The 24,462-nt window shown below is 42.2% G+C and overlaps 2 protein-coding genes across 9 annotated transcripts in view; one reads left to right on the top strand and one right to left on the bottom strand.

Moving 5' to 3' along the window:
* The window catches only part of NUP153 (nucleoporin 153), a 41,928-nt gene extending 26,238 nt beyond the window's left edge, over positions 1-15,690 (top strand). For 3 of the 8 annotated variants that reach the window (XM_082752892.1, XM_082752890.1, XM_082752889.1), the window contains 12 exons: positions 1,287-2,180; positions 2,616-2,756; positions 3,411-3,503; positions 3,749-3,839; positions 4,148-4,282; positions 5,527-6,138; positions 7,138-7,332; positions 7,850-8,695; positions 10,353-10,718; positions 12,424-12,696; positions 13,968-14,127; positions 14,595-15,690. In XM_082752892.1, coding sequence (XP_082609018.1) covers positions 1,287-2,180; positions 2,616-2,756; positions 3,411-3,503; positions 3,749-3,839; positions 4,148-4,282; positions 5,527-6,138; positions 7,138-7,332; positions 7,850-8,695; positions 10,353-10,718; positions 12,424-12,696; positions 13,968-14,127; positions 14,595-14,679 — 3,891 coding nt within the window. In that variant the 3' untranslated portion in view covers positions 14,680-15,690. The remainder of the gene's footprint in view (positions 1-1,286; positions 2,181-2,615; positions 2,757-3,410; positions 3,504-3,748; positions 3,840-4,147; positions 4,283-5,526; positions 6,139-7,137; positions 7,333-7,849; positions 8,696-10,352; positions 10,719-12,423; positions 12,697-13,967; positions 14,128-14,594) is intronic. The other 5 variants (XM_082752891.1, XM_082752896.1, XM_082752894.1 and 2 more) reach the window with 5 other exon arrangements.
* Positions 15,691-16,972: 1,282 nt separating this feature from the next.
* FAM8A1 (family with sequence similarity 8 member A1) lies at positions 16,973-23,275 on the bottom strand. The gene is made up of 5 exons (XM_082754605.1): positions 22,829-23,275; positions 20,388-20,508; positions 19,033-19,156; positions 18,674-18,813; positions 16,973-18,350 (listed from the first exon to the last, which is right to left on the bottom strand). Exons 1-5 carry the CDS (start codon positions 23,268-23,270, stop codon positions 18,206-18,208), a joined length of 972 nt encoding a protein of 323 aa, XP_082610731.1. The 5' UTR covers positions 23,271-23,275; the 3' UTR covers positions 16,973-18,205.
* Positions 23,276-24,462: the final 1,187 nt, after the last annotated feature.

The following is a 24,462-nucleotide window of genomic DNA, read 5'->3' as shown; positions in this document are numbered from 1 at the left end:
AAAGAAAAAAAAAGTTTAATTTTTGGTTTCATATTTAAGTCATATAAAAAGATACAGGCCAAGAGTTTGAAAAAGAGTAGTAGAAGACAGCATTCTGCATGTCTGCTAATGATGACTCAATTTTTGATAATCACTAAACTCCTTGTGAGAGTTTTTTCTTATTTTAATAAGAAAAATCTATTCCATAAAACTATGACCGTGAATATTCAGATTATTTTTTCTTTTATTGGATGTTATGTGAGGTGCCTGTAAGTTAGTTTAAATACTTAATAGCAACGTAAATATTTAATTAATATTAAGTTAATATTAAGTTGATACTAAGTATTTAATTTAAGGTATTTAAAATCAAATAGTTTTAATTTAAATTTTATTTATTAATTAAAACATTTAATATTAAATATTTAATATTAAGTATTTAATTTAAGTTTAGAGACATTAAATGGTCCAAACATGATCCAAATATAGTAAGTTCCATAAATTTTTCAAATCAAAACAGTGAAACAGATGTAAGCTGCAGGATGCACTGAATATCAGTAGTACCCCCTTACATCCCTGCCTAGTCATTTCTAAGTAGATCATGATAGTACTGTTCAAATTTTGATCAGATTGTCTATGTCATTTAAAACATAACTCATCCAATCTTAGTAATCAAATAAAGTAAGTGGAAAGGATAAAAATGGAAGTTTTGAAAATAGCGTTTTGTGATTTTTGCATTTGTGTCCTGATACGTGGTATGGACTGTACTTACCAGAATACAGTCTTCAGTGCTGCTAGTCTGACTTTCTTTGGTTCTTTTTGTGTTTAGGTTGGTTGTTGAACCTACCTGCTTCTTTAAACATTACCTTTTTCCACGTTCACTGCTGTAGTAACTTTAGAAACTTTGGCAACCCTCCTGCCTAATTTTGCAAGAGGAACGCTTTCTCATTTGTCTTGAGAGATGTGAGGGTAGTTAGAAAGGATGATGCTTCTCTAGAGCTTTGATGACCAAAGTATAGGAAAGAAAAAGAAAAATCTGATCTGTGCCTCTTTGTTCTGCACAGGTTTTGAGTTAGCTTTCAGTGTTCTTGCTGTACAGTTGTTGAACAGAGTATAATGTGGAAGCAGGCCTGCCATAAATTAAAATGACCTAGTAGACAGAGGTGGGGAGATCAGGCTTTCTTCTGGAAACTTGCTTTCTCTGAATTTGCATGGGTTTTTGTTTTATTTCATTTTGTTAATAAATTGGGCGGGACGATGTGAGAAAGTAGTGCGTCTTGTAAAAGAAAAATTGAAATTTACAACTTTAGGAAGTGGAGGAACCAGTGCTCCCGAAAATCCCCCTACCCATCGGTACTGCGTCGCTGCCTCAGTTCAATTTTAGTTTTATAAGTAGTAGTGCTGTCTCGGCGTCACCAAGCACTGTTTCAACAGCTGCAACGAGCATGGCAACTCCAGCAGCTGCGACGGGCATGGCAAATCCAGCAGCAGCAAAGGGCGTTGCCACTCCGGCAGCAGCAATGGGCATTGCAACGCCTGCTGCAGCGATGGGCATGGCAACGCCAGCAGCAGCAACGGGAAGAGCGAATCCAGCAGAAGCAAAAGGCATGGGAAGCCCTGCAGAAGGAGCTGGCCTGGATAATCGAGCGGCGAAAACAGGAATTTCAAGAAGAGTGGGAGCGACGGGCATGGGCCATGGAGAAGCAGCGGGAGATATGGGAAGCCGTAAAGCAGATGGGGTTGCAGGAAATCCAAAAGCAGCAGCAGCGGGCGCAGGAAATCCAAAAGCAGCAGCAGCGGGCGCAGGAAATCCAAAAGCAGCAGCAGCGGGCGCAGGAAATCCAGCAGCAGCTGCGGCGGCTGCAGGAAATGCAGCAGCGGCGGCGGCAGGCGAGGGAAACCCAGCAGTAGCGCTGGGGGTGGGAAATCCAGCTGCAGCGCCGGGGGCGGGCAATCCATCAGCAGCGGAGGCGAACATGACATACCTAGAAGAGGAGGAGGAGGTGGAAGAAATGACATACTCGATGGCAGGGGGGAGCGTGACATATCCAACGGTGTCGGCAGGCGTGACATACCCAGCAGTGGCGACGGGCATACCATATCTAACACTGGCAAAGAGCAAGACAAATTCAGCGGCGACGACTATGACGAGCATGACAAATTCAATGGCGGCGGGAGACATGGCAAACGCGGCGGCGGGCCAGGTAAGTCTTTTTGCTGTCAGTACTTCTTCGGGTGAGTATGCCGCTTTGTTGCGAGTTGTGTGGTGCTCGTGAAGCTAATGAATGTTAGTTTGCGCTCGGCTGAATAAATTGGGGTCGCATGCCAGTTTGGGGAAAAACGCACAAATGTTTTGATTCTGCTTCTCTCAGTCTTAGACCTTGCAAACTTCTGTTTAATGCGATTGTGTAACTGCTTCAAATGCTGCGGGATTCTGGGGGGGAATGGGGTGTGGATTTTATGGCAAGTTATTTATACTGATTTTGGCGGGGGTAGAGTTAATTTTCTTCATAGTAGATGGTGCTGTGTTGCAGATTTGTGACCAAAACAGTGTTGGTAAGGCACTGGTGTTTTAGCTGTTGCTGAGCTGTGCTTGCACAGTGACAAGTCCTTTTCTGTTTCTCACACTGCCCTGCCAGCGAGGAGGTTGGGTATGCACAAGAGGCTGGGAGGGGACCCAGCCAGGACAACCGACCCCAGAGGACCAAAGGGATATTCCACACCATTTAGCATCATTCCCAGCAATAAATGCTGGGGGAAAGAAGGGGAAGGAGCTGGGGGTATGTACAGGGTTATGGCATTTGTCTTTCCAGGTAGCCGTTACTGTGATGAGTCATTAATGGTACCTCAAATTTAACAACTTAACTTCTTTGTTTCCAGTTCTTTTCCCTGTTCCACTTGAAGGGAGTGAGCGAGTGGCTGTGTGGTGCTTAGTTGCCTACAATGGTTAAACCACAACTTTATTTAAGTTATTAAATTAGAGGTAATGTGGTCATATAAGCCTCACATAGAATGAGCCTAGGGTGCAATAATTGGCATATTATTGCAATAAAATAAACATCAACCTGTTCCAGAGCACTTGAAATATTTTTGTATGGTTTGAAGTAGATAGCTGATGTAATATGTTGAGGTGTTTGCTGAAGTTCTTGGAGTATCATTGGGCTGAGTTTACCGTTCTTCAGCTTCCTGGTTTGCTTTTCCATGCATTTAGACCTAAGTAGCATCTCCAGCTTTTCCTCTCGGTTTCTGGAATTTGGTTTTGAAGATATTGTCCTATACCCACTAGGAAACTTGACTTTGTTTTATTACTACTTCTATCTGCAAAATAACTGAAACATCAAGCTTTTCAACATCACTGCAGGACTTCTGTTGGGTAATGAATTCAGGTAGTTGTTGCTCTTAAATATAAACCTTTAATTCTTTTGAAAATACAGATACAGCCAACAAGTAATGTTAGCAGTCCTGCGTTTGCATTTTCATCTCCAATTGTGAAGTCTACTGAGGCAGAAGTGCTATCTACATTTCCTGTAAGTAAACTAATAAAGAAGCTAGACTTTTTTTCTTAGGCATTTAGTTTTCTTAGGTATTTAGTAGGCTGTTGCAGAACACTAAAGCAGAATCTGCCTTGATGGAGAAAACTATGTAGGCTTCTGGCTTATAATTTGTCATTCAGCATGCATGCTACAAATGTGAAGACCAGCTTTCAGATTTGGTTTTGTGTGTGCATTTGATTGACGTTCCTGTGGCTCTGAAAAACCTCTCTTGTTCGTAGCAGATTGGGTTTACATTTAGTGTTCCTGTTGTAAAATCAGCAGAACTTTCTGGATCCAGTGATACGCCCGTGACGTCCTTTCTTACCCTAGGTAACTGAAATTTTAGCACTTCACATCTGAAGTGCTGATTTTTCTTTTTTTCTTTATTAAATCTTAAATCTGTCCTGTCTGTGCATGCTAGCAATTCCGGGCAGTGTTGGACTTCTGCAGTATTTTTCCAGTGACAGATCTGTTTTTATTGCTTGTAATTATAAACCATTATAAAGTAAGTAGAATTGGTGAAGGTTCTTACGTGAGAAGCATGAAAGTTGGAAATTCTTGTTTCTAACAAAAGTGAGTATAATCTGCTCTAAGTAGGTCGCATTGTGACAGCTGTTTGTTTTCTTTTGTTTCAAAAGAAACTAGCTCATCCGCATCCACCAACAATGAGCAAGAGGAGAACGAAGGTTTTGTTGCTGTTCCCCTCAGAGTTCCCCTTAAACATGGACGAGTATTAAAGGAAGGAAGCGTCTTAGACGTTCTAAAAAACCCTGGTGAGATAATGAACTCCTTTTAAAAAGATGCTGCAAAAAATACGCTAGCATTTTTTATTTAAAACAAACAAACAAACAACAAACTTATGGTTAATAGAGTATTTTCTATAAATATGAACATAGGAGAGCATTACATTAAGCGCTGCGTTTGCTAGGGTGCATCTGCCCCTTCTATTCTAAGTGAAGTTGTCTTTGTTGCTGGAAGTAAAACTGCGAGTTGAAAACCAGATGGGTTGCATCTCCTTTATGTGTTAGGATGTAACTGTAAATGAGGTACTAAGAGAACTAGCTAGATGATCAATGTTTCATTTTAAGTAAATACAATTTGTGGAATTGAAAAGGAAATGTTTGTAAAACTCAACACTCCTGTCCCACCTTCAGCCCAGGTGAAGAAAGAATAGTAGAGTTTCAGTTCTAAAGATATTGCAAAAGCTGCAAATCTGTGACAGTCACTTTATCAGTTTAAAAGAAGCAGAATCTAAATCCACATTGTTCAAAAACTTCACTTCTGATTTAAAAACAAAACAGCAAAAAAACAAAACAAAACAAAAAAAAACACAAAACAACTATGTTCAATGTAGATTTACAAGCAACTTGAGCTGCTATTCAAGATGCGTTTCCTTTAGTGTTTCTGTATTAGTAGCTTGTCTTTTCTGTTAAAATTGCCACCTTTGAATCAGGAGTTGTCCTGTGTCCGATGCATTTTGAACAAATATTGTAGAAAATTAGACAGTTGTTCAATTGTCTCGAGGTTTTATTATTTAATTAATATTCAGCATCTGTGGGAAAGTACTGCATGGATTGCTGCTTCAAGTACAAACTTCGGTACATTTACTAAAGTAAATTTGAGTCATCTGTTAAGGAAGGAGGAGCTCTAGAAATTTGATTCGATTGGGCATCGCATCTAAATGAAATTGTATTATTTCCATTCCACGTTGGGCTGTCAAAACTGTCTGCTGTTTGTTCGTATTTGTATCAACCAGTGAAAATTTTGATTTGAAACTTCCTCGGAAACAAAGAGTTAAATGAAGCTTTAAATAAATGTTCTGTTGTGAGCCAGTGCAGCATATGAAATTTCATCCGTTAAGATAAGATTTCTGGGGACTTCCTATTGCGTTGGGTCTGAATGTCTAGTTGTAACCATTGGCACCTGAGTTTAAATTTTTGTCCCCTAGTAAAGTCACTTAGTTGCATGTAGTGAGGTACTGCGCTAACAGTCTGACTTATTTTTTCTTGCTCCCTAGACTTTGGATTTTTGAAAACACACTCTTCTACATCTGCACAACCTACAACAAGCACAGTGATTTATACTAGGCCTGCAATAACAACTTTTTCTGCAGGTAAAGAGACTTCTAAACAAGCATCATACTGGCAATCTGATACATGTGACCCTTTTCTGCAAAACAAAGACATAGACAACAAATGTGTAACTTGTCAAGCGACTAAAGCATCGACAGTTGAGACTACGAAACAGACAATAAGTTCAAGTCAATGTGACACCTCAAAGCCAACAGCGCCCCCAGCAGAGATGCTGGGCTTTGGAGACAAATTCAAAACAGTACCTGGAACGTGGGATTGTGATACATGTCTTGTCCAAAACAAACCGGAAGCGACAAAATGTATAGCATGTGAGACGCCAAAACCTGGAACGGGAGTAATGCCTGCTCTGACATTACCAGTGGTTACAGACAGCTCAGTGACAGTGACATCCTCCTCGAGCAGCACTGACACGACAGTCACTCTGGACTTTGGAGACAAATTTAAGAAGCCGAAAGGCTCTTGGGACTGTGCAATATGTCTTGTATTAAATAAGGCAGAAGATAACAAATGTGTAGCTTGTCAGTCTGAGAAACCAGGTATGGTCCTTTTTTTTTTTTCCTGTTGTTTCCATCTTAGCCTCTGTGAATCTTGTACAGAATAAAAGTATGTTGCATTTATGGAATATTTTAAGCAACGTGATTCCCAGATACAGTTGATGGATTAGAGGCTGTCTGCAGGATTGGTTTACAGGCACTTCAGAGGTCTCAGTCCAGGTTCCAGCCTGTCGCATAAATTGAACCGATTGTGAAACGTATCAGTACGGAGCTGGATCAATGCAAATATGCCCTGCTCTGCAGCTGGTGAGGGAAGATGGCTGGACTGGGTGACTTAATTTAAAAACAACATACTGATTTTTCACTGGCGAAAATGAGAACTCCGTAGAAAGAGTTAAAAATTACTGTGTTTTTTCTCTTTCAAAAAATAAGTAAAAAATAATTACAAAATATGGCCAAAATGCCTCTACTCACCATTTGTATGTAATTGAGGCAAAGCCAGATTTCAAGACAGTGTAGTCTTAACTAGTCTTAAGCTAAAGCAGAGAGATGCCTATGAAGGTCAGTGATAGGCTTCAAGAAAGTGAGTGACCCGCTGGGTAACTTGTTCAGGGCAGTACTGGGTTGTTTCCCATTGTGCATGACTGTAATTGATTTTGAGCGTGGTTGTATTGTTTTTAAAATACGATTCTGATTTTAACTTTGACTCTAAACGTCACTTAATATGCCATTACATCAAAAAACACCTTTGCAAATATATCTGGGATGAAAAATTGAGATGGACTAGATTGGGCTTTTGTAATCATCCTGTACAGTAAGACTGAAATTTTGTGAGGTAAGATAATGGATTTCAGACAGAGTTGATTCTCTTGGACTTCTTTGTGGGTTTTTGATGGCTTTTAATTTTTCTGGGGTGGAGGGGGGCGTCTCAGAGCTGTTTTGAACATTTCTGTGGGGTCTGATAAACCAAATTTAAAAGTTAATGTTAATTTTATAGTTCATGTTCAAACAGGATGGTTAACTGTCTTGTTTTTCTTGTAGAGGGTCTAACACCTGTGACCAGTAGCAGTGCATCGTCATTTTCTGCTCCTTCTGGAGAATTTCTGGATTTAGACAAATTTAAGAAGCCTGAAGGAAGCTGGGATTGTGAGACCTGCTTGGTTCGAAACAAAGCAGAGGCCACAAAGTGTGTAGCCTGTGAAAATGCAAAGCCAGGCACCGAAGCAGATCTCAAAGGTAATACATAATGATTAAAACGAGGATGCATGTTCTGAGATTTATTTTTTGTTTTGCTCTGATTTTTTTTTAATTTTCTTACTTTTTAAGCACAATTATTTTTTCCTTTGAGGTGTGGTGTAATTGTTCATTTTTCCTATAGGAATATTGCCTCGATAAGATAACATCTGTTTCCACACTTTTCCCCAAGAATAAATTTATCCTTTTTAGAGAAAAGCTTTCATTAATGACATGCTTGTTCTTTACATGCCCTACATGTTGTTCATTTGGAGTGCAGACTAAAAACATGATCTTTCAAAGAAGTTCGTGTACTTTTTAAAGCCAGGTGGTAGACAGAAAACACAATTGTGAAAAGGTTGATGTAGAGAGGAAGCATGGGGTTTTCTTGTTTAACTGTTTGGTGGGTTGTTTTTTAAACAGTTTTGACTGGAAAGATCAGGACTAGAGTGTTGTTAAAACCTTCATGTACTGCAGGTACACCATGGTTTACAAACCTGATGTTCACTTATTTCTGCAGGTTTTGGTACTGCTACTGTGTCCACAAATGCTGCCTTGCCATCATTTACATTTGGTGTTCAGTCGTCATCATCCTCTGAGTCTTCTCATACATTAGATAGCGTGGGAAGTTTCAAATTTGGAGAACAAGGGGGCTTCAAGTTTGGCATTGCCTCTGAATCTGCATCCTCCAACAATGTGGTTGGGGGATTTAAGTTTCCTAGTACTCCAGGGGACTTCAAATTTGGAGTTTCATCCTCGCTATCTAAATCAGAAGAGAGTAAAAAAGAAGGAAAAAGTAACAGTTTTACCTTTGGCCTTCCATCTACAAGTAGTCAGGCTACTTCAACGTTTCGGTTTGGGGCCGCGAGCCTGGGACAGCAGGAAAAGAAAGAGGAACCAGTATTGGGAGGTTTTGCTTTTGGTACAAGTTCTGCTACTGCCATGGCTGCCAACGAAAATAAAACTGGAGTCAGTGGCTTCACGTTTGGAACTGTTGGAGACAAGGAGGTTGTATCAGCTTCTTTTGCATTTAAGAAGCCAGATGAGAAGAAGGATGAAGCTCCTTCAACAAAAGGAGGCTTCTCCTTTGGCAGTGCAGAGTCTGCAGCTGCCTCACAGTTTATTTTGGGAAGGACAGAAGAGAAGCAGGATTCTGTCACTTCTGCTGCTCCATTAGTGTTTGGAAAGAAAGCTGACACTGAAGAGTCAAAGGCACAGCCTATCTTTTCAGTTGGGAAGTCCGAGCATACAAAAGAAGAGAGCACAGCAAAACCCATATTCAACTTCAGTTTCGTTAAACCATCAGAGAAGGAACCTGAGCAAGCAAAGCCAGCTTTTTCATTTGGGGTCCAAACCAGTACTTCAGGTAAACAGAATATCTTTTGTCTTCGCTTGTCTGCTTATGTCCATCAAATAAGAACTCTGAAACTATACTAGAAAAAAATTGCTGAGATTTGATATGTTCGTGTACTAGAGCTTTAGAAAAAGTTTAATTCATGCATTGTGTGTTTTCTGCCCTAGTTATTGATATGTACACAATGAGCAGCAATTCCTTTTTTGATCTCAATGAGTTTTGACACTCATAAAAAAAATTGTGACACCTTAAGGAACTTAAGGAACTGCGTCTTGTACAAGCACAGAAGTTGGACTGTCTCAATGCTAGCAGCACAGTAGGTGGTAAAATCATTAGTATGGTGAAATAGAGGCCTCACACAAGCATTTTTCAGAGAAAAAAGAGATGAGGGCGAGGATCTTACTCCCATGCACTTGTGCCTGTGCTACAGAGTGTACTGCTGTTTCTCTACTACTACGAAAGTCCAAAAATCACTCAACAGTTACTACACAGTTCTGTATTCCTTTACTTTGTTAAAAGACTGCAGTAGAAGATTGGAGTTCTTATTGATGATCACTGCCTGGAAAAATCCTGATTGCTAGATGTCATTCGTATGACTTATCAGCCATGCTTTAGAGTATGGAATTCAGTATTAATTCCAGAAGTGGTAAGGGAAAGGACATTGGCTAGTAATCCTGAACAAAAGCAGTGTTTAGGGCTATACTGATTTTAATCGCAGTATTCTTATAGTTGATCTGTTACTGAACAGATCTGTTTTGGGGAGATTTGGTGGCAGGGGAGGTGTGTTTGCTTCCCCTTCTAGTTAAAGTTCAGGGGTTTGGTTTAGTCAGGAAAATTTAATGAGGCACCTTGTGTAAAAGGAAGTGTTAACCAGCATTTTTCAACATGATGTAGTCCCTTAAAAGTGGCATAGATGAAAAGGGGCCATAAATGCTGGGGGAAAAAGTTAGTGGGAAATTGAGAGCAGGAACACATTCAGTAATGAGAGAGCAGCAGCTTAGGGAAAGCTGATGAATGACTTATAAATGACTTATATCAGATACAAGTGAATGGCTTATAGCAGATAGTTCTATTTTAAGTGTAAAACAACACTCAGTACTTTATAACGGTGGTCTTACCAGCAGGTTCTTTTCTATGGCTCCTAAAAGCACGTCTTGAAGGCATTCAGGTGCAGTGAACTTAGCTGTAAGAGTTGGGCTGGTAAGCTTGGCCTGATCTGAAGCTGTAGGCACAGGGCTGTAATTTCTGAACAGGCTACAAAAGAAACTGTACCACTGTGCTTTTCAGTGCTCCCTTTAGCAAGGCCATAAAACTGTTGCAGGCAATTGATGTTGTTCTTATAAGAGTACCTGAAAGATATTTTTGTTTGAAGAGGTCAGAGGTACTGGTTAATACTGGTTCAGATAATTACAGCCAACTCTTGGTGTTTGTGACCAATAAATAAAGCCTCGAGACTGCAGCGGGGCGTCCTTGCTCATCACAAGTCTTCCACTCCTTGATTTGTGGATGGCAGCAATCAGCATGTTAAATCTGGATCTGACAGAATCACCAGTACCTGGAGCGTAACTGAGGTGTCGTTCAGGATTGCTCTTTGTACAGGGATTGAAACGGAGTCTGCTGTACTTCCTTTGGCGTTTTGCAGTGGCTCATGTCGTGTTCTTCCTCTCAGATCAAGGAGCAGCAAAACCATCCTTCAGCTTTTTGAGCTCTGCTTCCTCCAGCGCAGCCATACCCACCACTTCAGCCAACAGCAGCAGCGTGTTTGGCAGCGTCACCTCTTCCTCCAACCCTGCACCGGTCCCTGCACCCTTTGTGTTTGGACAAGCCAGCAACACTGTGAGCAGCTCCACGTTTGGCAACTCTGCAGAATCTACGACATCTCAGTCATTTGGCTTCTCCCAAGAAAACAAACCAGCAACCACATCTTCCAGCACTGGTGTAGCCGTTGCTCCGTTTGTCTTCGGTTCAGGAGCCAGTAGTAGCAATGCAAACCCTGGATTTACCTTTGGAGCCACAACCACATCAAGTTCAACAGGTACATTTAAAAAGATGTTTTTCTCATTTTTGCCATTAGATAGCAGACCAAAGAAAAACGTTAACGCTTGGGGCTCAGGTTTTCACAGATGGTCTGGGAAATACAGGTTAGAAATGAACTGGTATTGTTTTGTGCGATGGACAGCCCCTTACTGGCTTTTAATTTATTTGGGCACTTTTCCCCGTGAGAAGTATGGTTTCCCTCTTCTCAGTATCGGTCCAGTATTTAAGATTAGAAGTCAATTAATTACAGCTTCCCTAATTTTTCCTTCCCATACCTAAACCTCTCAAGTGTTGTAAATAACATCAAGATTTGCCAGGTCAGTCCTTTACAAGTACATATAAACATAGTATCTGTACACGCAATTGCTACTTCCTAAGGAGTGGCTTCTAATGAGCACAGTAGCAAGTGTTTCAGGTGTCTGCCCAGTCACTGAAGGCAGAAATGAGAATGTAAAGTTTTTCTTCATGTTCGAAATGCATTACTCCCACTGAAGTCCGGCATGAATTTAGCCGTGTAACACGGCTGAAATGGCTAAATAATGGAATGGGTATTCCTGCTAGCTTAGCAGTCCTTGGAGATAGATGTAGTATCTTCCTTACAGGTTCAATTTTATTTTGATCCGAGGGCTTAATCTTGTCATTCATGGAAATTAAATTTACATTCATTTTTGTATACCACATGCAGAGAAAGAGCCATACTAAATTACAGCCATAAGCAGATCAACTGAACCTGCAGATTAAGCCATCTTTCAAAAATCTTCACAAAAGATTTTTTTGTTGTTGTTGTTCCAATGCAGAAGCCTCCAAGTCTGTGTTAACTGCTACCATTTATGTTTTTCTTCTTGGAAAGAAAAGCAGCCAGCCGTTCCAAGTTATGGTGCAGTAGATGGTGTTTTCTGTTGCACGATGGCTGCTTACATTACATTCCAATTAATAGTGCTGTTGAAAATGTCCCTTTTTGCTCATCAGATGTGCTGTATGTTCAGAGTCATTGTTCAGTCACGTATTATTGTTTCATTATTTCTGCTGGCCTTGAAGAACCGAAACAGCTAATTGAATGAGCTTGTTATCTGTTATGGGAAGGGACAGAATTACTCTACTAAACTAAGTTTTTGAGTATAGTTAGATTCCTGCAGGCATGATTTGGCCTCCAGAACTGATAATGGTAAACACTTGGACAGGGGAGGGGTGCAGCTGCTGACAAGAATGAAATACAGCTCCTAATAGATCAGGAGCTGTATTTTGAACCTTTATATATATATATATATATATATAATATATATATATGCTAATTTATGTATTTTAATATTCTATGTATATATATTCTTTATAAGTGATATAAGCAGCTCTTAGTAAATATAAATTAACATGTACTGTTTGTGGGAGTTTGTTTCTAGAACATGAATGCCTAAGACAGTAATTTCAGCCTAGACAGCCAATGTGTTTGAGATGAATGTTGTCCGACTTGTTAACATGCACCTTTTCTTGTAAGTAACATGAAAAGCAGCGCGCCGGGATAGGACTGAGGTAGTTTGTTGTTTTACATACTTGCCTGTAAACATTAAGATCTATCTCAAATATTTGAAGTATTCATTTACCAGACTTGGAAAATGTGATGCGTAGAGTCATTCTGCAACAAAAACAAACAAACAAACAAAAAAAAAAGCCCTGCATATACTGAAATTTCTCTTCTGTTCCCTGAGGGTTGTCCTCTTCGTTTGTGTTTGGCTCTGGGTCTTCAGCACCTGCTGCTGGCCCAGCATTTGGTGCCAGTCAGCCACCAGCATTTGGCCAGAGCCAGGGGTCCAGCCAGCCAAACACTCCGAGTTTTGGATCGCTGTCGACAACATTGTTTTCAGCGGGCTCTCAGCCTGCTCCTCCAGCCTTCGGCTCTGTGACGAGCAGTACTCAGCCCCCTGTGTTCGGACAGCAGGCGAGCCAACAGCCAGGTTTTGGCTCTGGTACCTCCAGCGCTGGTGAGTGCTGACCATTCTCTAACTATTTTGGTCTCGGAGTCGTTTGTTTGTTTGTTTGTTTCCATGAAGTGCATCCTAACTGTGGAGTAAGAAGACTTCTGCCTTCTGTGTGTGCTTAGCTGTAAGAATTAACCTCTATAAAAATAATGGGCACAGGGCTGAGTAATTTGCGTCTCACTCCTGAAGATGTGCTGTAGGTGTGCCAACTTCACCGTAAGTCCCACAAGAGACTGAGCAAACGCAGAGCTTGCAACCCCACTGCTAATTATTGGCTTTTATTTTCTTGACAAAAAATAGCAAATAAAATGAAGTGCCAAAACGTGGAGTATTCGCTGATCAGGTTGTACAAGCCAGAATAGCAGAAGCACTGCAAACGGGTTCTTTTTGGATTTGCTACAGAAAAGTTCTTATTTTTTTGGCTTTGTTAACAGGCTTTGGCGACTTATTTGGATCAGGGGCTTTCTTGTGGGAAATACGTTGCCAGAATTAGTCCTAAGCATGTGTGGGTTCAGGCTGTATTTAAAGTTACTTTTACTAATGAAATATGATATACATGCTGGGGGGAATGATCCTTGTGAGCATAAGAAGGTGTTGTTCCACACTAGGAATTATTAAATATTAAAATAATAAAACCATCACCACACTGCCAGAATATGCATATCTAATAGCGTAACATCAGGCACAAAAAGGGGAAAAAGCCTCGTTCCTCTCAGAAGTTCTACAAAATAGCCTCCATTACAAGTAACCTACATTTGTACTGATGAGTAATAAGTTGGCACAATGTATTAGTATTTTGTTAATTAAGTAAGAGTTTAAAGATAAAAATCCACGTTTTGTCTGTGTTACTTTAATAGGAATCTTTTTTTAAGATTAGGTGCTGTGTCTCCCAGATTCATGACATTAACACAGCACTTTGTTTAAACAGCAAATCTACATGATTCAATACTATAACTTAAGGCTTCATTAATAAACTGCAGCGTACACAGGTATAAGCTGTGCAGCAATTAGCAAGCAATTCATTAGCTGCGTCCTAGCAATGTTGGTTAAGAATCCTTTTATGATTCTCTACTGAAGTGAATGATTTTTTTCTAAGCATTGTTCCTGTTGTAATCTAGCATTTCTGGTAAACCTGTCTCCCACCCTGAACTTTGTCATCTTGAGTGAGTTTAAAGAAACATCTGTTAGATATAATAGCAGGAACACGAGGATGGAAAGGATGAACTCAAATGACAACTTTCTTGTTCTCTTCTGCTTCCACCCCACCTTCCCAGGTCCTGTGTTCCAGTTTGGAAGTAACACTTCTAATTTCAATTTTCCAAATAACCCAGGAGTCTTTACTTTTGGTGCAAATCCTACTGCACCAACAGCATCGGCACAGCCTTCTGGCTCTTCGGGATTTTCATTCAGCCAACCTCCGGCATTTACAGTGGGGTAAGAGACCGTATCAGAATTTCGCTTGAGCTTTGGGTAATGTCGGTGGACTGACTGTGTGCAGCCTCTACTGCTCTTAAGTCGTGAGGTATTCAAATGAACCTTGGAATTTGGTGTAAATTTGGGATCCTTCCTTGATGTGTTAGCGTGACTGGCTAACTAAGCGACGGTAGTTGTAAAGGAGACTAGTTCTCAGAAATACCACGCATCAACACGTGCAATTTTCTTGTTCTTGAAAAATAAAATCCGTATTTAGCCATTGGGCTGCTACTTACCTGCTGAATAAGAGAGATTTAATTGCTTTTGGTTTCTGGAACTCTCCTCCTGTTCGTCATACGCTGTTTGTTGCCAGCTGCTAACTAGAGAGCCAGACGATAGAACAATTGTTCTGGAATATCTACTCAGTGCTGCTACTGAATTTTCAGCTACACTGTCCTAAACTCTGAACTACTAATTTCTTTTGATAGGACTAATGGAAAAAATATTTTCTCTGCATCTGGATCTTCAGTTTCTGGTCGGAAGATAAAGACTGCATTTAGACGTAGAAAATAACCGGCTGATACGTAAAGCAACTTTCAAAGCAGCTGCTACCCTGCATTGTTCGATTGTTGGGATCATACCTCATGCTGGGATAGCTGAAGTCAGATCTGCTTCAAGGACTGTAAAACTCTGCTGCCCCTTCCTACCCTCCCTCATTTAGTTCTTTTGTAATGAGTAGAGTTGGCAACAGAGCCCTTCTCAAGCGAAACTATTCTAGAATCCGGCAAGTTATCTCTTTCACGGACTCGGCATGGTCCGGCTATAGACATGAGTATAGCCTGCACAGCGAATGGCTTGTACAATACCTCTTCATCTGCACCACTATGTGCGCTCATCCGCGTTTACTGACGCCTCCAAATTGTAATTATATTAGTGAGGGATTCTGTATAGAGTAGAGAATGTTTTAATGAATGATTTCTATGCTGAGTTTGTGCTGGTGTATGTGTGAAGTGAGTGAGTTTGGGTGTATTGTGCACTAAGATTTTCTGATAGAGAAAGACTGAATTAAGAATGATTCATGCTAAGGACTTGTTAGATCTGTAGTTCTCCATTTAATAACTATATATGCTATTTCTATATTTTCATTCTTACAGCCCTTTACCACGTCTCACCTTTGTTATTTTATTATTGAAACGTGTAAATAATTTTGTTTCTCTATGTACTTTTTTGGCATAACAAATCTGTGAAATTGAAATTTTAATTTTGTGTGTTACGGCCATTTTTGTTTAGTATTGTCTCAGATTTTATGTAAATCCCATTATTCAAAGTTGCCTAAATCCATTTAGAAAATCTTTAAAATTGGGAATTCTTAAAGTAAGTTTATTGGCTTTTCTGATCCATTTTTGTTTGGACCAAAAACCAGTATTGTACAAAGTATTAAGTATATATTTTTATATTTACTGAAATGGACTGTGGTGACTTTGGATAATAAGGAAAAGTTTAATATTAAAGCCATGTTTATTACAGTATAATTAACATGTTAATTCATGGGATAAATGCCATCAATAAAAACTATAAAATATTGTCTGGCAGTTTGAATTCCCAATGACAACATCTGCAGTTAGAACTGCACAAGGCAATGCACGCAGCCTGAGTTGGGTGGTGGTACATGCTTTCTGCAACCTCTGCTTTCTGACAGTCTCAAGCTGTCTTTAAGTAAAGAGTTTTGTCTCGCTACAATGGTTGCAGCTAATCTTTACAGTTTCTCACAACCACACAAACAAAAAAGTGACCTTACAAATGTTTACCGGCATTCTAATTGAGAAAGATGAAGCATACCTCATTGTAAATAGATAATGTGTTTTCTGCACTGGTATAGGAGTGAGAAAAGCTTCTCAGAGAACAGACATTCTGGTGAAGAGAGAGAGAATGCTCATTTTTCTGAGGACTACAGCTGAACTTTAAGTAAGCCACAGCACATGGTTTATGGTTGAGATCCTGACACTTGCTGCAGCTAGAACCGAAAGCTCCCCTTCCCTCTAGTACCACAAAAGGGAGAAAGGCCTTAAAGTAGTTGCATAAGCTTTAAGCATCTTCCCCTAATGCTGCTTTGTATTTCTACAGCTGTCAGTGTTACAAAATAAGGTACTTTTCTAACCCTGTACTAGACTTGACAGGAAGACAAACTTTAATCTTCACTTTTGGGAAATGCATGGACCTCAAATCAGTATTTCTATGATAAGTGTTTTTCTCTAGCACTTTTACCTACCACATACTCAGCCTACCACTAGAAAACTGGAGTCTTTTCAAGGGAATACGCACACACACACGAGTCAAACTAAAAGTTGAAGTTTATGACAGTACAGCGTATACATCTTTCCCTAGGCAAGTCTGGTGTTTTTCTTTACCTGCTATGGAAGCGGTAGTATTTTCTAACAGGGTAAGGAGATAACTGTCCCTTAAACCTGAAACGTTAGCAATAACCTCTGTGCAACTGTTTTGCTCCCCAGGCCCATCTTAAAGCCTAGTTTCTGGGTCACCACTACAGGAAGTGGCCTAAAACTTCCTTTGGCATTCATACTGAGAGTGTAAGTAGGCAACACACACCTTAACATCAGCTTTAGTCAGTTCTGACAGCTTTAGCTCGTCAGGGCGATAGCTGTTCCTCAACTTTTAATGTTAACACTCATGTCAAGGGTGCAATTCTTTGAAAGAACAGTGAAATAAGCTCTCTTGGGTTCTATTTCAGCTGCATGCACTTTGAGGGGTCAATTAAGCAGCAACACTGGTCTTTACAATAGCATGGGAAATGAAGATAGATGCAGAAGTTGCCTTAATGAACAACACCGTTTGTTAGCTCAGAAAGAGTAACATTAATATTCTGCATTTTTTTTAGTTTATTTCACCTAAAGAGATAGAAACAAGAACCCGTAAAAATAATTCTACCACCAGCCTCCAAGATTGAAGGTAGGGTTAGAGCCAACAGCCTCAGGGAGGGACAGACAAAAACTGGGTGTTGGAAGAATTCCAAGCTCTTACTAAGAGAGGAATAAAACATCAACATTGTGGTGCGTAGTCCTTTCCAAGACACTAAATGACATAAGAACAAATTACCAGAGCTATGTAATCATGCAAAATATTAGGCTTTTTTATTCAGTAGTTGTTATTCTGAATATACAAACAATTAGCCAGAACATAAAGTGAACATAACCAGTATTTGTACTTCTGTGGATTTATACCCATGACACACATTTCAGTTATTATTTTCTGCATGCTCCTGAAACTCATTCAATTGTTTTGCTTGGTATTATTCTGTGCAAGAAAGAGACGAGTGCTTTCATTCCGACCAGAAGCAGATGATGTGTACTGTTCACAGCTCCAGAATTATGTACATGCCAAGTCACTAACACTGCAGTGTAACGCAGCCTTCCCAAAGAAAAAGCAGCTAGTGTTTCACCTCTTCATGAGCTCTGACACGTGAAATAATGACAATGCTTACGAGAATCATGCAAAAAAACTTGTCACATCAATGTTCAGATAGATAAAATACTTTAAGAGGTGAGGAAATGTGCCCTGTGAAGTAATAAACACTGCACATCTGGCAATTTAATTAACATGATTTGCCTCACTGTCTAATACTGCAGTTCCCTTCCCCTCAGACAGTTAGCGATACAGCTCGGGCAACTGCTTGGAAAACAACATTTTCGAGTTACCTGCCAACACCCAAAACTGTAGGAACGTTTCTTTTGAGGTGGAGTATTTCTCTGAATCTGCTTTCCCTAGACTGACAAACGGAACAGCACCTAGCTGCAGTTAACAGTACAGCCGCTTACTTCCCTGTCAATCTAAGGTTAATACTTCAGATTTACTGCGTCTTGTTTCTCTCAAACTTCTTTGGCATTTGTGAAAACTCCAATACTTTGAAGGTAGCTGCTGGCACCATACTGGAGCAACCCATTTCCTTTATCTTCTGAATCATTCTGCTTTAATTTGGGCAAAAGATTCCGATGGTCATCTCAATTTCAGTTTTGGGGTAGGTCTTTGTTTCATTTGGGGGTGGTGCTCAAAAAACAGTCTGGAAATCCATCACCTTTTGGCATCATCTGATTCCATTTCTTCTTACCACAATAGTTCCTGCTACAATATCATAGGCTGTTCTGTTGTGCTGAAAAAACAGCAGTGTAATGAATGCAGGAAAAAAGGAAGCAATAGAAAAATTCTTGATCAAAGCTCTTATTGTAGACCTGAAATGAAAATAAAACATTCGTTGTCGTACTTTGACTTTTCTGCTTAGGTTAGTAGTTAGCCAGCCTTCAGTTTAGTGCCTTGGTTTTTGTATAGCATTAAAAAGACAAAAAACCTGCAGAATTTAGAAGAGATTGTTTTACCACCGAACTTGGAGAATATTCATGATTGCCAAAACAATTCTCAGGTTTTGTGATTTAAAAATCACTCAGTCCAGTTACTGCAAAAGCCAATAATAAAGAAAGAAAATAGGCATTTCCTTTGTAAATCGGGTGCTTTCTGTAACATTACCCCGAAAGCAGCGTAGGCTAAGCGCACTTACGTTGTCATGCTGACATTTGAGGAAGGAATGACTAGCACACGGCTGGGAGCAACGAGTACAGATGTGTCACACGTCACAACTCGCAGTCCGAGCAAGAACTTCCCTGGGGTAGCTCCTCCTGCTCCCCAAATACAGATTATCTGCAAAAGAAAAGTTCGTTCAATCCCACACAGCACGGTGCTGTCAATGGGTTTGGCAAACTTGGTCTTCATCACAACTGCATAAAAGCTACACAGCTTCACGAAACCCAAAATAAAGAGGACTTACTTCATCAGACAACGATGACAGAATTTTATTTTTTACCTTATTCAAGAACTGACAACTGTTAGTTACAGACACTACTATTTGTGAGTAATTACCTCATAGAAGCAGACTAATAACCTGTAGATGAGAGCTACTACCATCATTTTCTGCAAGTCTTCCATGGATGTATCTTCATCTATTTCTTCTATTATGTAATGCATAGCAAATTTAGAGATGTCCCTGTTCAAAATAAGACAACTTGAGTGAAAAAACACAACAACAAACTGAGCTTATTTGACCCTGCTCCCAATACTGGTGTTTAATATTAGAATTTACTCCTTTAGTTCTCGTATTAAAAAGCTCTTCAACTTCTTGCAAGGTACACAAGGGTTCTGCAATAATCTAACCGCACAAATGGAATGGATGCAAGTCACTTCTTTACAGGGAGGAAAAAAAAAAAAAAAAGCATTCATAAATGCCTGGGAGAATTTGCAAGTCACCCTAGGAAAGCAATGGAGCTTTATCTCCTGTTGCATGACCAAGACTGATTTGTCACTCTCCAGTCCCTACAGCTTCCACTGTGTGCTCCTAGATGCAGGCATGTGGACATACAACTGGAAGGTTTCAACTTTAGCAATTGCAGCCTTCAGCTATTTACCCTAACAAAGCTACGCAAAGCATCCATTTGGAGTCAACTGTGTATTTTCACAGCCCTACAGATTTAACATTATGACCCAGCAGTGGCATGGACATGCTTTCGATGCAGTTAGACAAGGACTTGTCAAACTTCAGGATCAAAAAAGATAAGGCTTTGAACATATTCTAAGTTAATTCGGAAAGTAAGAGATGCCTTCTCTTTCCATCACCTCCACTACTTGGCAGAAGCAGTGCACACAGTTCTCCAACTTCCCAGGACTTCATTTTGCATCATTTTCAGCCTACTAAAATCAAATTAGAAATACAAGCCATCAGGTAGGAGTTGGAGATTTTGGCAACTGAATAGCACTGAGAGGTCGGCATTTTATTTGCGTGTTTATTTGAACAACCAACACTAATAATATACACTGACACAGTGATTGCTTGGGTTTTAACCCTCTTCCACGCACTTTTCAAGCATCAGTTCAACCTAGGTGAAAGATGTTTTCCATACACTATCAGCTTACATTTGGTCACCGTGGGGAAGGCTCTTTTAGCAGAAAACTTGGATTCAGAAATGTAACTGTACTCGTACTCCAACCTCTGGTCCCCTAACCAGGCACAAATATTTGATTTACACCAGCCTAAGTAGAGGAGCTCAGTGAGCTATGTGACACCTACCATTAAAGAAGCAGATAGTCTTAGAGGTAAGCAATTGTTTCTGACCTTACACACGCAGACTTTCAGTGCCAACCACACCACATACACAACCACACCACGACACCTCAAAGAGCTTAAGGCTGCGTGTAACAAACCGTTGAGTTATTCTACTTACTTTATCCCACTGAGGTGCATAATACTTAAAACAATGGTCGCTTTGATGAAGAAGAGAATAAAGAAATCCACCATCTCTGCTATGAACCTGTGGGCCAGTGAAGGGATAACGAACTCGCGACCTGTAAGAGAAACAGTTAACGTGACCCAGATTGGAGTGCTCTAAACGAAGAGTTTATTGCCTGTTGGCTGACTCTCACTAAACCACGATTGTCATCCTGGGTCACACTAAGAAAATCTTCTACAAAATCTATCAACGAGAAATTACCTGAATTATTTGGCTTACAAGAGCCTTCTGAAATTCAATTAAACTCTTTCCGAGCTCAGAGTCCCCTTATAATGAGGATTACCAGCAAAATCCCACCCCTCTGAAGAGCTGAGGCACACTGGAGATGTATCCATTTTTGCATTCTTTCATTTAAAAGAGCCTCACACAGAACCAATTTCACTAAGTCTGAGAGTCTAGATCTAAGGAAGATTCATATAACTCCTTAGCAAGCCCTCAGCCTGTACCAAATAGCAGCTCTCAACGAAAAATGCATCCTGCTTTGTCTCATGTCGGACCCAGGAACAGCAGCCAATTAGTGTATTAGTCACACCTGACCATAAACATTCCTACAGACTGCTTATTAGGACGAAACACAGCAGCTGCCCTGTGATCAGCCAGAAAATGTAACCCATTTCTCAGCGTAATTGGCCAAGGGCAGGCTGGGGCAAAAGAAGTATTCACAGTAACAAGCTGTTGCTGCTAACACCACCTCAGAAGGCTAAAGCAGAGGAAACAAGGTTTATCTCCACCAGTTTCCAAAGAGTAACGTTGCACTCATTAAATAATTAAAAACTAACTTTATCCGGACCCATCCACCATTCAGTATCTCCCAAATCCTGGTAACTCTGCGTTGATGCTGCTGCATAGTAATTTCCTCACGTAAACAAGGCTAAAATAGATGCACTGCTCATGGTCAGAGCACGCCCTGGGTGTCAACTCGGTTCTGACTGGGGTTTCCTTCACGCAGCCTGCTCAGCGCCAGAGCCAGCAGGCAGCAGCAGGCAGCACAGGGCCGCCCAGCTGGGTAAGGCTGAAGCCAGGGGCACGCTGTCACTTGGAGGCACCAGGCTCAACAGCTGAATAAGGAGGAAGCTGAGTGTCTGGGGCACGGAAGGAAGGAAGGACTCAGACCCTGTCAAACTCCATTAGGCTGAGAAACCTCGGCAGCCCTTGACTCTGGCACACGTCCACCACAGCGACTCTGTATTAAGCTAGTCATTAAGGGGGGCTACAGTAGTAAGCAGGCAGCGTGTCAGGGCAGCCGAGGCGCCAGCACACTTTTTATCCTGCTGTTCCCAGCGTAAGAGCAGTAATCTCCTACAGTAGGGCAGGGAGGGGCAAGGGGACAAAGCGCCTTAACCCGAACAAAGCTTGCTGCTGCCCAGAGTGCAATACTGGTGCTCTGACACCCAGATGGGGCTGGGCGAGGCAGTCATCAGCTCCACTTTTTGCCAGCCCCGTTTAAGATCTGCAACATTAACAAGCTGTCACGTATTGCAGCTTAGGTAAGCATGCCGGGTTGTCACCTGCAGGGGCACCAGCGTGGAAACGCGTCCTGTCCTGCCCAGCCTGCTGCGGGGACAGTAATCCGCAGCAGAAGAGGAGATGTAATCACTTCAGCTGTTGCAGATACACCACCCGTTTGCAATCTGGAGCCAGGGCACCCATGTAATCGCACGGCTATCGCTGCACCACACGGAGACTTCTCCTAGCATTGAGCACTCCCCACAGCTCTGCTCAGCAGCATTAAGACTGCTTAATGCTCTTAACGGGGCTCTTCGTGCCCCCAAACGCCTTTAGCACACAGAATTTGTTGCTGAAGAACAACATAAGACAGCAGTAAAATAGCAAGGAGCGCTTCAGGCTAGACTTTGCCCCATATCAGCGCCCGCTTCGATGACTGGCACGATCTGTTCGCAAGCACCCTGTAGTTCCAACTCAGGGCACCACTAAGGAAACCACTCCTTTGTGGGATACCCTTAAATAAAAGCCAGGCTCCCTTCCCTGTCACAGGGAGGAGATGCACATCAAGGTGCTCTCCCCCTTGCTCTGAGGCTGAGCTTATACAAACGCAGCTGCTCTGTCACGCCGCACTTTGCCCCGCGGAGCAGCAACCTGCTATTAACCCGGAGCCCGCCCGCAGCCCATCCTGGATGTTTTATTTTTTATTTTTTTCCCCATTTCTCAGGGCGATGCTCACCGTCCCTCCACAGCCTCCTGAGGAGACCCCCCGCTCCGCCACACAGCACAGCTCCCCCAGACACCTCCCTGCTCCCCAAACACTCACACCCCAGGCCCTGCCGAGCGTGCCCACGCACTTAATAACACCGAAACAGAGAAACAATAAAAAATAAAAACAAAACAACGCCTCTCTGCGCGCAGCCCCCACTCACCTGCCGGCCGCCCCGCCGGCTCCCTGGGGGCCGTGCCGCTGCCGGGGGCAGCCCGGGGCGTGGGGCCGGGCCTGCTGCCCGCTGCCTGCGGCCAGGCGGGGGCCAGGAGGTAGAAGGGGCTGTAGTAGGCGGCGGTGGAGGCGGTGGAGGCGGCGGCGGTGGCCGCGGCTCCCCCCGGGGCGGCGGGGGCCGGGGGCTGCGGGGCGGCGCTGGCCGCGGCGGAGGCGGCGAGGAGGGCGGGCAGCCCGCTCTGCCAGCTGAGGTAGCCGCAGTACGAGTCCCACAGCCACTGGTGCACCCGCCGAGCGTACTCGGCCGCGCTCAGAGCCTTCCCTTCTGCCGGAGGGGACTGAGGAGGAGGAGGAGGAGGAGAAGGAGGGGGGGGCTCCGCGGGGCTCCTCTCGCAGCCGCCCGCCGGGCCGCCGCCGCCGGCCTCCGCCATCTTGTCCGCCCCCTCCCGCACTCAGCGCCCCGCCCGCCGCGCAGGCGCCAAGGCAGCGCCGCGCCCGACGCAGCGCGGAGGGCGGACAGGTCAACCCGCCGGGCCGGGCGGGTTGTGAGGAGATGGGGGTTGGCCTCTCCTCACAGATAACCAGAGATAGGAGTAGAGGGAATGGCCTCCAGTTGTGCCAGGGGAGGTTCAGGGTGGAAGTTAGGAGACATTTCTGCTCAGAAAGAGCAGTCAGGCACTGGGACGGGTTGCCCAGGGAGGTGGTGGAGTCACCATCCCTTGGGGTGTTCAAGGAAAGCTTGGACGTGGTGCTTGGGGACATGGTTCAGCGGGTGACACTGGTAGCAGGGTGATGGTTAGACCAGATGATCTTGGAGGTCTTTTCCAACCTTAATGATTCTGTGATTCTATGATAGTGACACAGGCTGTAGTCACAGAGAGTTTCCCATTTTTAACACTGCACATAGGACAACTGACCAGAAAAAAAATCAAAGAGCACCCTCTCTCAGAGTAGATCCCCATGCAACCCCAACTCATTTAAGAGCTGAAGTAGTTTCTGTGGTGGGAGTCTCTGGTATAGGCAAGCTGAGGTGAATTGACAAAGTGCTTGGCCTGTGCCACCTTAATTAAATGAAATCACACGTTCTGCGCCCATTTTGTAGCTAGGGTTCCGATGGCATGTGTGTTATAACGTGAGACCTGGGCAAAACCAATATGGGTAGCTGATTTGGGAAATATAGTGAGTTTTAGCACAATTATGATGAACAAACAGTGCAGAATGAGAGTAAGGAAGGAAGAAATGGAAAGAAGATAGAGAAGTATACAAAAGAAAACCATGCACTGTGGTAGCTTAGAAGTGACCATCTGATGAAAGACAAGGGCAAGGAGTGTGGATTTATGAAAAAAAGAAATAATACCTCCCACAGTCCCAAGATCACATGTAAGATACCCCAAAATACATTATCTTAACATGGCTATTAACTGCTGATGACAATCTAGCTTGGGAAAGATAGCAATAACATAGCAGAGCTTCCTCCTTTGTAATATTTCACCTTGTCCTTCATCAGCTATAGCGATGAATGAAAATGAAAAAGCTATGGTGATGAAAATAATTTCACTGTTTTTAAATTGGGTTTTCACCACAAACCCATCAAGATGAAAGTGGCTGGCCGTTGTGTGTATG

The sequence above is a fragment of the Aythya marila genome (assembly GCF_965140915.1).
Source record: "Aythya marila genome assembly, chromosome: 2".
In the NCBI taxonomy this organism is placed as follows: Eukaryota; Metazoa; Chordata; class Aves; order Anseriformes; family Anatidae; genus Aythya; species Aythya marila.
Note: the sequence above shows the minus strand (reverse complement) of the source record. Positions and strands in the feature narration are given on the sequence as shown.

Excerpts from the sequence above, each read along its gene's own strand:
- FAM8A1 (XM_082754605.1), bottom strand. The coding sequence starts at position 23,270 with ATGGCGGAGGCCGGCGGCGGCGGCCCGGCGGGCGGCTGCGAGAGGAGC. Across the intron at positions 19,157-20,387 it reads ATGCACCTCAGTGGGATAAA|GGACATCTCTAAATTTGCTA; the intron begins GTAAGTAGAATA and ends TATTTTGAACAG. Across the intron at positions 18,814-19,032 it reads TATTAGTCTGCTTCTATGAG|ATAATCTGTATTTGGGGAGC; the intron begins GTAATTACTCAC and ends TTTCTTTTGCAG.